This window comes from Oncorhynchus masou, chromosome 32, assembly GCF_036934945.1.
Source record: "Oncorhynchus masou masou isolate Uvic2021 chromosome 32, UVic_Omas_1.1, whole genome shotgun sequence".
NCBI classification, from domain to species: domain Eukaryota; kingdom Metazoa; phylum Chordata; class Actinopteri; order Salmoniformes; family Salmonidae; genus Oncorhynchus; species Oncorhynchus masou.
Window position 1 is genome coordinate 36,300,442 of NC_088243.1, and position 11,911 is coordinate 36,312,352.

The 11,911-nt window shown below is 41.7% G+C and overlaps 1 protein-coding gene across 1 annotated transcript in view; it reads right to left on the minus strand.

The window, feature by feature from the left end:
* The window catches only part of ltk (leukocyte receptor tyrosine kinase), a 76,108-nt gene extending 64,929 nt beyond the window's left edge, over positions 1-11,179 (minus strand). The window contains 2 exon segments of the mRNA XM_064954043.1: positions 10,857-10,930; positions 11,052-11,179. Of these exon segments, the coding sequence (XP_064810115.1) occupies positions 10,857-10,911 (55 nt within the window). The 5' untranslated portion in view covers positions 10,912-10,930; positions 11,052-11,179.
* Between the last annotated feature and the right edge of the window lie 732 nt (positions 11,180-11,911).

Here is an 11,911-nt window from a genome sequence, read left to right on the forward strand (position 1 = left end):
TGTGTCCTGTTTTCCCTTACGGAATATATATTTTCTGTGATTTTACTGTGATGACCATTGGATAGGTTATCTAATCAGTTATGTGGATAATAAGGGCAGCGAATCAACTATGCACCAGAAAACCAATGCCATTGGTGAGCTATCTAAGCAATGCCAGGAAATAATACATAAAATCAGTAGAGAAGCATGGCTTTACTTTTAATGTCTCTTTCTTTGTAAAAACCAATCCAAATAGACCTTACCGTGAAATGCGTACTTACGAGCACTTAACCAACAATGCAGAGTAAGTAAGAAAGATTTGCTCAATAAACTAAAGTAAAAACAGAAACACAATAAATGAACAATAATGAGGCTATATACAATGGATACCGGTACCGAGTCAATGTGCAAGCGTACGGGTTAGTTGAGGTAATTGAGGTAATACATAATATATACAAAAGTATGTGGACACACCTTCAAATTTGTGAATTTGGCCACTTCAGTCACACTCATGTTGTTACTGTGAAGTGGAAACATCTAGGAGCAACAACGGCTCAGTGGCAAAGAGATATACACCACACAAGCTCAAGGAACCTGACCGCCGAGGGCCGAAGCGAGTAGCTTGAGTTCCAAACTGCCTCTGGAAGCAACGTCAGCACAATAAGTGTTTGTCAGGAGCTTCAAGAAATCAGTTTCATGGCCGAGCAGTCGCACACAAGCCTAAGATTACCATGTGCAATGCCAAGCATCAGCTGGAGTGGTGTAAAATTCACCGCCATTGGACTCTGGAGCAGTGGAAACGCGTTCTCTGGAGTGATGAAACACACTTCACCATCTGGCAGTCCAACGGACGAATCTGGGTTTGGCGGATGCCAGGAGAACGCTACCTTGCCCCAATGCATAGTGCCAACTCTAAAGTTTGTTGGAGGAGGAATAATGGTCTGGGGCTGTTTTTCATTGTTTGGTCTAGGCCCTTTAGTTCCAGTGAAGGGAAATCTTAACACGACAGCATACAATGACATTCTGTGCTTCCAACGGTGTGGCAACAGTTTGGGGAAGGCCCTTTGCTATTTCAGAATGACAATGCCCCGTGTAAAAAGCAAGGTCCATACAGAACTAGTTTGTCTAAAACAGTGTGGAAGAACTTGACTGGCCTGCACAGTGCCCTGACCTAATTTTTCCCAAGATGGCGGTGCAGTAGGTAGGACGTGTGTATGTGTATCTATCTCTGTCTTTGTCTTTTATCTTTTCCTGTGTAAATAGCCGGTATTTTTTGTATATATCTTAATCTCACATTCTATCTATGAGCTAAATATACTTTCCTGCAACCCGCCTCACCCAACGTGGTACGGATCTGTATTTCTATTTCTTATAATTGGAACTTCCATCAGGAGATGGAAGTTAACTGGCTACTAGTCTGTGTTAGCCACGGTTAGCGGTCCTCGCCTTTTTCCTCCGTCATCAGCCAGCCATAGCTCGGACAACACCTGCCAGTCCGCACAGCGCAATATCAACCCAGAGCATATCGGACTGCTTCTCTCTACCATATCACCGGATTCCTGCCACTTTGGATCATTACACAAAATCATTACTCTGAATCATCACAGATAGCTAGCTGCAAACGAGTGGCCACTGTTAGTTAACGCCTCTGTCCCGAAGCAAGCACCAGCTAGCCTTGAGCTAGCCTCGAGCTGGGCCCATATACCAGCTAATTCTAGGGCTACAATACCTCCTTTGTCAATTGGCCTGGACCCTTTATGGTTGACATGGAGCCTCGCCGATCCATCACGACTGGACTGCCGACGTGATTACCCGATGTGGTCTCAACAGGCTATTCTGTTACGATGTCGCCGAAGAACCAGCTACTAGCTTCGACCCGCTAGCTTTTCTGAACGCTGTGTCCCCTGCTCGCCTAGCGTAACTGTTTGAACTGTTTCAATAACATGGACTGTTTCAATAACATGGTACCTCATTTTGTTTACCTGTCGGCCCCAGCCTCAAACTCAGGTCCTGTATGTACCTAACTGACCCATCCTGCCCATTAATCGACATTTACCCGTTGTTGTCTTAGCTCTCCTGATCAACACCTGTGATTGCTTTATGCATCTCTCTAATGTTAATATGCCTTGTCTACTACTGTCTTGGCTAGTTTTGACTGTTTTTTCACTGTAGAGCCTTTAGTCCCGCTCAAAATGCCTAACATAGCTCTTTCGTCCGACCCCACACACATGCAGAGAACTCACCTGGTTTAACTTGTCCCTCAAGAGACGAAACCTCTCTCATCGTCACTCAACGCCTAGGTTTACCTCCACTGTACTCACATTTTACGATACTCTTGTCTGGACATTATGCCTTGAATCTATTCTACCACGCCCAGAAATCTGCTCCTTTTATTCTCTGTCCCCAACGCACTTGACGACCAGTTCTTATAGCCTTTAACAGCACCCTTATCCTACTCCTCCTCTGTTCCTCTGGTGATGTAGAGGTTAACCCAGGCCCTGTAGCCCCTAGTTCTACTCCTATTCCCCAGGCGCTATCATTTTTTGACTTCTGTAACCATTAAAGCCTTGGTTTCATGCATGTTAACATCAGAAGCCTCCTCCTTAAGATTGTTTTATTCACTTCTTTAGCACACTCCGCCAACCTTGATGTCCGAGCCGTGTCTGAATCCTGGCTTAGGAAGGCCACCAAAAATTCTGAAATTTCCATCCCCAACTACAACATTTTCCACCAAGATAGAACTGGCAAAGGGGGTGGAGTTGCAATCTACTGCAGAGATAGCCTGCAGAGTTCTGTCATGCTATCCAGGTCTGTGCCCAAACAGTTTGAGCTTCTACTTTTAAAAATCCACCTTTCCAGAAATAAGTCTCTCACTGTTTCCGCTTGTTATAGACCCCCCTCAGCACCCAGCTGTGCCCTAGACACCATATGTGAATTAAGAGTTTGCACTGTTAGGTGACCTAAACTGGAATATGCTCAACACCCTGGCCATCCTACAATCTAAGCTAGGTGTCCTCAATCTCGCACAAATTATCATGGAACCTACCAGGTACCACCCTAAATCCGTAAACAAGGGCACCCTTATAGATATCATCCTGACCAACTTGCCCTCTAAATACACCTCTACCAGGATCTCAGCGATCACTGCCTCAATGCCTGCATCCGTAATGGGTCCGCAGTCAAATGACCAACACCCATCACTATCAAAAGCTCCCTAAAACACTTCAGTGAGCAGGCCTTTCTAATCGACCTGGCATGGGTATCCTAAAAGGATATTGACCTCATTCCGTCAGTAGAGGATGCCTGGTTATTCTTTAAAAGTGCTTTCCTCACCATCTTAAATAAGGATGCCAATTTAAAAAATGTAGAACTAAGAACAGATATAGCCCTTGGTTCACTCCAGACCTGACTGCCCTTGACCAGCACAAAAACATCCTGTGGCGTACTGCATTAGCATCGAATAGTCCATCCTGTGGCTAGCTTTTTGAAACAGAAATTTGCATCCTGTAACACAAACTCCCAAAAGTTCTGGGACACTGTAAAGTCCATGGAGAATAAGAGCACCTCCTCCCAGCTGCCCACTGCACTGAGGATAGGAAACACTGTCACCACCGATAAATCACAATAATTGAGAATTTCAATAACCATTTTTCTAAGGCTGGCCATGCTTTCCACCTGGCTACCCCTACCCCGGGCAACAGCCATGCACCCCCCACAGCAACCTGCCCAAGCCTCCCCCATTTCTCCTTTACCCAAATCCAGATAGCTGATGTTCTGAAAGAGCTGCAAAATCTGGACCCCTACAAATCAGCTGGGCTAGACAATCTGGACCCTCTCTTTCTAACATTATCCGCCGCAATTGTTGCAACCCCTATTACGAGCCTGTTCAACCTCTCTTTCGTATTGTCTGAGATCCCTAAAGATTGGAAAGCTGCTGCGGTCATCCCCTCTTCAAAGGGGGTGACACTCTAGACCAAAACTGTTACAGACCTATATCTATTCTACCCTGCCTTTCTAAAGTCTCCGAAAGCAAAGTGAACAAACAGATCTCCGACCATTTAGAATCCCACCGTACCTTCTCCACTATGCAATCTGGTTTCTGATCTGGTCATGGGTGCACCTCAGCTATGCTCAAGGCCCTAAATGATATCATAGCCGCCATCGTAAAAAGACAATACTGTGTAGCCGTATTCATTGACCTGGCCAAGGCTTTGACTCTGTCAATCACCATATTCTTATCGGCAGACTCAACAGCCTTGGTTTCTCAAATGACTGCCTCGCCCGGTTCACCAACTACTTCTCAGATAGAGTTCAGTGTGTCAAAGTCTCTATGGGGGTGCCACAGGGTTCAATTCTCAGGCCGACTCTCTTCTCTGTATACATCAATCATGTCGCTCTTGCTGCTGGCGACTCTCTGATCCACCTCTACGCAGACGACACCATTCTGTGTACTTCTGGCCCTTCATTGGACTGTGTTAACAAACCTCCAGACAAGTTTCAATGCCATACAACACTCCTTCCGTGGCCTCCAACTGCTCTTAAATGCACGCAAAACTTAATGCATGCTCTTCAACCGATCGCTGCCTGCACCCGCCCACCCGTCTAGCATCACTACTCTGGATGGTTCTGACTTAGAATATGAGGACAACTACAAATACCTAAACTCTCCTTCCAGACTCACATTAAGCATCTCCAATCCAAAATTAAATCTAGAATCGGTTTCCTATTTCGCAACAAATCATCCTTCACTCATGCTGCCAAACATACCCTTGTTAAACTGACTATCCTACCAATCCTTGACTTTTGCTAATGTAGTGTATGTACATGTAGGTGGTGGTGTGACTATGCATAGATAATAAACAGACTAGCAGCAGTGTATGTGAAGAGGGTGGAATGTGTGTGTGTGTGTGTGTGTGTGTGTGTGTGTGTGTGTGTGTGTGTGTGTGTGTGTGTGTGTGTGTGTGTGTGTGTGTGTGTGTGTGTGTGTGTGTGTGTGTGTGTGTGGAGAATTTAAAAATAAAAATTATGAAACGTTAAAAAATATCATTTTTTTTATAAAACTATACTAAATTGCAATGAAGGTTTACAGTGGTCTCAACATCACAGCACTCTGTAGGGTAGCACCATGGTGTAGCCGGAGGACACCTAGTTTCCATCCTCCTCTGGGTACATTGACTTCAACACAAAACCTAGGAGGCCCCCCATTCCATAGACTTACACAGTAATTATGACGACTTCCAGAGGACTTCCTTCAACCCATCAGAGCTCTTGCCGCATGAACTGACATGTTGTTCACCCAATCCAAGGATCAGACAATTAATATTGTTTTGAAAGCATACAGTACAGCTAGCTAGCACTGCAGTGCTTAAAATGTGGTGAATAATTGACTCAAAAAGAGAGAAAGACAATAGTTGAACAGTTTTGAACAAATTCATTTCTTCAAAAATTAAGGAGAAACAAGAGAGAGTGAGCTAGCTATATTTCATATTTTTTTCACTTTCACTTACTTAGCTAGCGAATGCAGCTAGCTAGTTTAGCATACTCAAAGACCCGGCTCAAACAGAGAGGGATGCTATGTTACCTAGCTGGCTATGGCTATCCAACACTGGAACTCTTCCAAGTCAAGATAAGCTTTTGGTTTTATTAATTTATTGCCACCGGGGCCCACCGGTGTAACTGCTCAACTGCTTGCTGACTATACACTGTACTGCATGATTGTAGCGGGTTTACTAACGTGTTAGTTCTAGTAGCTATTTTGACTTGATGTTAGCTATTATGGTGGAAACAATGTAGACTGTGTAGTGGTTAGTGTGATGATATGATATGAAGGTTTGGCTTGGAAAGCTGTTTGTATGTAGCCGCTATGAAAGTGAACTGTGTTTGCGTGTGATCAGGGATGTATTCATTCTGCCGATTCTGTTGAAAAAATATTTCTGAAAACAGAAGCAAATGGATAGAAACAGGGATAAACATACCTGAATTTGTCCAATAAAAGCTTTCGTTTGCAACTGTTGGACTAATGATTAACCCTAGTTTAGCTAAATTGTGCAAGGTGGTATTGAATGTGTCTATGTTTGTCACCTTGATTACTCAAATTTCTCTCGACCTGTGCACCTACTTTGTAGATGTTCATTCAGAGGCTAGGTTGTAGTAACCTCATGGATGGGTACAGGGAGAATTTTAGAATCATGTAGTAGCCTAAACCTTTCAATGTTAATGAATGAATGAAATATGAATGACGGTCATCAAATATGCTGTAATAGAAATAAGACCATGCTCACACTTTTTTTCTGTCCTCCCTCATCTTTTAACGGCACCGATTACCACTTTCAGTGTAGTACAGTGCATTTGGAAAGAATTCAGGCCCCTTGACTTATTCAAAATGCTGTTACTTTACAGACTTATTCTGAAATGGATTCAATTGTATTTTGTCCTCATCAATGTACATACAATACCTCATAACGACAAAGCAAAAACAGGTTTTTATTTAAATATAACGGAAATTTACATAAGTATTCAGACCATTTACTCAGTACTTTGTTGAAGTACCTTTGGCAGTGATTACAGCCTCAAGTCTTCTTGGGTATGATGCTACAAGCTTGGCACAATTGTATTTTGGGAGTTTCTACCATTTCTCTCTGCGGATCCTCTCAAGCTCTGTCAGGTTGGATGGGGAGCGTCGCTGCACAGCTATTTTCATCCAGAGATGTTAGATAGGGTTCAAGTCCGGGCTCTGGCTGGGCCACTCAAGGACATTCAGCGACTTGTCCCGAAGCCACTCCTGCATTGTCTTGGCTGTGTGTTTAAGGTCGTTGTCCTGTTGGAAGATTAACCTTCACCCCAGTCTGAGGTCCTGAGCGCTCTGGAGCAGGTTTTCATCAAGGATCTCTCTGTACTTTGTTTCGTTCATCTTTCTCTCAAACCTGACTAGTCTCCCAGTCCCTGCCGCGGATGCTTCACCATAAGATGTTGCCAGGTTTCCTCCAGACGTGACGCTTGGCATTCAGGCCAAATAGTTCAATCTTGGTTTCATCAGACCAGAGAATCTTGTTTCTCATGGTCTGAGAGTCTTTAGGTGCCTTTTGGCAAATTCCAAGCGGGCTGTCATGTGCCTTTTACTGAGGAGTGGCTTCCGTCTGGCCACTCTACCATAAAGGCCTGATTGGTGGAGTGCTGCAGAGATGGTTGTCCTTCTGGAAGGTTCTCCCATCTCCACAGAGGAACTCTGGAGCTTGGTCAAAGTCACCATCGGGTTTTTGGTCACCTCCCTGACCAAGGCCATTCTCCCCCGATTGCTCAGTTTGGCCAGGCAGCCAGCTCTAGGAAGAGTATTGGTGGTTCCATTTAAGAATGGTGGAGGCCACTGTGTTCTTGGGGACTTTCAATGCTGCAGCCATTTTTTGGTAGCCATCCCCAGATCTGTGCCACGACACAATACTGTCTCGGAGCCCTACGGACAATTCCTTCGACCTCATGGCTGCTCTGACATGCACTGTCAACAGTGGGACCTAATATAGACAGGTGTGGGCCTTTCCAAATCATGTCCAAATCAATTGAATGTACCACAGGTGGACTCCAATCAAGATGTAGAAACATCTCAAGGATGATCTCGCTCTCGTTGGCTGGGCCCTCGCTTCATACTCGTCGCCAAACCCACTGGCTACAGGTTATCTACAAGTCTCTGCTAGGTAAAGCCCCGCCCTATCTCAGCTCGCTGGTCACCACAGCAGCACCCACTCGTAGCACACGCTCCAGCAGGTATATCTCACTGGTCACCCCCAAAGCCAATTCCTCCTTTGGTCGCCTTTCCTTCCAGTTCTCTGCTGCCACTGACTGGAATGAACTGCAAAAAGCTGGAGATTCCCATCTCCCTCACTGGCTTTAAGAACCAGCTGTTAGAGCAGCTCACAGATCACTACACCTGTTCATAGCCCATCTGTATACAGGCCATCTATCTACCTCATTCACATACTGTATGTATTTATTTAGCTCCTTTTGCACCATAGTATCACTACTTGCACATCCATCTTTTGCACATCTACCATTCCAGTGTTTAATTGCCATATTGTAATTACTTCGCCACCATGGCCTATTTATTGACTTAACTCCCTTAGTTGACCTTATTGGCACTACCTGTATATATACTTTGTTTTCTTTTTTTCTACTGTTTAATTGACTGTATGTTCATTCCATGTGTAACTCTGTTGTTGTATGTGTCGACCTGCTATGCTTAATCTTGGCCAGGTCGCAGTTGCAAATGAGAGCTTGTTCTCAACTAGTTTACCTGGTTAAATAAAGGTGAAATTAAAAATAAAAACAGGATAAATGGAAACAGGATACACCTGAGCTCAATTTTGAGTCCCGTAGCAAAGGATCTGAATACTTAAGTAAATAAGGTATTTCAGATTTGTTTTAAATAAATTTGCTAACATTTCTTAAAACCTGTTTTTGCTTTGTCATTATGGGGTATTGTGTGTAGATAGATCAGGGGAAAATATTTTAATAACAAAATGTGGAAAAAGTGAAGGGGTCTGAATATATTCCGATTGCACTATACAGTGGGGAGAACAAGTATTTGATACACTGCCGATTTTGCAGGTTTTCCTACTTACAAAGCATGTAGAGGTCTGTCATTTTTATCATAGGTACACTTCAACTGTGAGAGACGGAATCTAAAACAACATTCCAGAAAACTACCTTCTGTAGTGCCTTGCGGTCGGAATGCCTGAATAGTTGCTATACCAAGCAGTGATGCAACCAGTCAGGATGCTCTCGATGGTGCAGCTATAGAACTTTTTGAGAATCTGAGGTCCCATGTCAAATATTTTCAGACACCTGAGGGGGTGTTGTCGTGCCCTTATCACGACTGTCTTGGTGTGTTTGGACCATGATAGGTCCTTAGTGATGTGAACACCAAGTCACTCGAAACTCTCGACATGCTCCACTACAGCCCCGTCGATGTGTTTGGGGGCGTGCTTGGCTCTTCTTTTCCTGTAGTCCACGATTAGCTCCTTTGTCTTATAAGGTACTGCATCAAAGTCAAATATTGAACATATTTAACCTGATTTTAAGATATTTTTAAGATACCACTGTAGGTTGAAAATAGTCAAGACAGACAACATTTCAAGATAGGTAAACTTCTTATTATAAGGTGCAAGCTGGTGATTTCAAGTTTTAATATTGAGAAAATCTGTGTAGTTCTATGGTAGCAGCTGCCAGCACAGTCAAACGTGCAAACTAGATTATCTACAAATGTGCACACTACAAATCTGCATTTGTTTTGGTTGCTTTCAGACCCGATTAAATTATAAACCTGTTATCAAAATATTATATACATGCTTGGAATTCCCTGCCTCTATTTGACTAAACCAACAGTTCATCACAAGAAATACATTTTCGGGAAATAAATTCATATATTACAATAAGATGTATTGGATGAACTATGGTGATTGGTCCCATCTACAAGACATGCTTTCAGTTGTAATGAGCACATGGATGACTACCAAAATAATAAAATCTGTGAAGCTGCACTATTTCAAGTAATAAAAGTCTGTGAAAATAGTTCTGGTTTCGCTGATACCACTTTATTACAGTGTAGTTACTAATTTGTTCTGATGTAATTAACACATTTGATGTCAAATACTTCAATCATCTAAGGAATATTCTGCCGTGATATATAGCAAGAGCAATTGCATTAAACATAAATAAATAAGCCACTATAAAAGGAGAGCAAAACCACCTACTATAATTTGTTAATTAAGACAGTTTTTCATATAATTGTTCTATTGAAAAAGTTGAGAGTTTTATGCAAGTAAAACATGTTTTAAACTAAGCCAAAACAACATTATATAAATTATTCATATTGAACTTACATTTGAGCTTCATGAATCTTACATGAGTGTTTTCCTGTCATATTTATTTAACACAAATTGTGTTTTCCTAATGCATGATTTAGCATTAGGAACACATTAGCTTCTACTGCCACAATTACTTTTAAGTAAACAAAAAAAACAAAAAAAATGGTATTTCAGTTTTTTATTTGTAATAAATTTGTCTGGGAGTGCAGTCATACTTACTCATAAATTAGTGGGATGGCGTGTGTAAATGTCGTGTGCTTATACAGGTACAGTATATGCAGAAATGTAAACTACAGTTAAAACAGACATATTCAAGCAGGTTCCTCAGGAACTCTCTGATTGAGACATTATGGATTATGAAGATCGTGAAAATGTGCATATGGCTGTAAGGATAATGAAGGCTTACTCTTTAAGGAAATACAGTGAGGCATAGTCAAAGAAATATTGACAACATGGACTATCCATGTGAATATTGTTTTCAAATAATTCAGCACCATTCCAAATATTCAGGGTGCCAAGAATCACAATGTCAAATAGCAAAACATTATTCAATGGCAGTAATGTTAATAATCACAGTTGATCTGAAGCTACAATAGGTCGCAAAATGGTTCTCTGACCATCTCAGGGGATTATTCCTAAAAACCTATGATCACACAATAATAACCATATTCCTCTAGAGAAATCCGTTGAGTAAACAAGTTGACTGCCACAACCTTTCCTAACAAATGGAAATGTGTCGTTCTGAAATTTCCAGGTGCAAGAATGACTCTAAAAGTATGTTAACCTTAATGATTCGGTCAGGAATGTGTATTAATCTCACAATAAAATGAATTGATTAATATGCCTATCATAGAAGAAGAACATATCATGACCGTGAGGGGAACTGATACTGAAACTTCGAATGAAGTATATTCCTGTGTATCTAGACCAAACCAAAGAGGTTTTTGAAAAAAAAAACATTACTGAAAGTGCCGCAATATAGCTAAGGAAATTGTAAATAAATTACTATAGTCTACTTACCTATCAAAACGCTGACAGCGATATTAATAAAAGTGTGTCTTCTTATACAATCCATGGCTCCTTTTGGAAGGATCCTGGAAAGAGTTGCCACTTTTATTTATTAATGTTAACAAATGATAAACAACAAAAAACACGTTTTAGATCACCAGGTCCCAAGGACGTGCAGCCTTTTTGCGAGCGTAGTTTTTACTTCACCTTGCTGTAATAGTGGCGATGCTGATGCTGCAGCGTTTCGGTCTGAATTGGTGAACCAACTCAAACTCACTCCCGAATGAATGCCTTCTCCTTCTCTTTGCGTTACCACTGCCTACTTAGAAACGTGGTCCTAAAGCCGGCATGATGTATATTATTGCTTTGCAGAGAGCTTTGTGCATGGCGGTTGGTATGGTCATGTTTTACTGTTGGCACAGCCTGGTCTCATACAATAGACGTAACATAGTAAATGTAAATCCAGGATACTTAAATTAGTATGATACAGTATGTAAAGTTTGGTAACCCTAAGGTTGCAAGTTTGAATCTCATCTTTAGCATTATTGTAATTAGCAACTTTGAACTACTTGTTACTTTTAGCCATTTTGCAACTACTTAGCATGTTAGCTAACCCTTCCCCTAACCTTAATCCTTTTAGCTCACCCTAACCCTAACATTAACCCTTTAACCTAACTTCTAAACTTAACCCTAAAACAGAAAACCTAGCCTAGCTAACATTAGCAAGTTAACATATAGTATGTTTTGCAAATTCTTAATATATAGTAAGAATTGTCATTTGTAACATATCATGTGAAATTATTGATGGACATCCACAAACATATCATACTAAATGGAACTTCCAAGATTTACTCACAATAATAATACGAAATGCTCTGAGGCCAGGTTGATTTGCACGAAAAGCAAGAGAAAGCAAGAGAAAAACAATGCCTGTTTCACAGAATCTATTTGATTTTTCCACAGTAGAGCTTTCTAGCTGTACTTGCGTGATTGAATTCCAGTTGTAGTATCAAGAGGAACCAGTGATGAGCCTAGAGTAGTAGCATTTGGGGTACTTCATTGAGCAG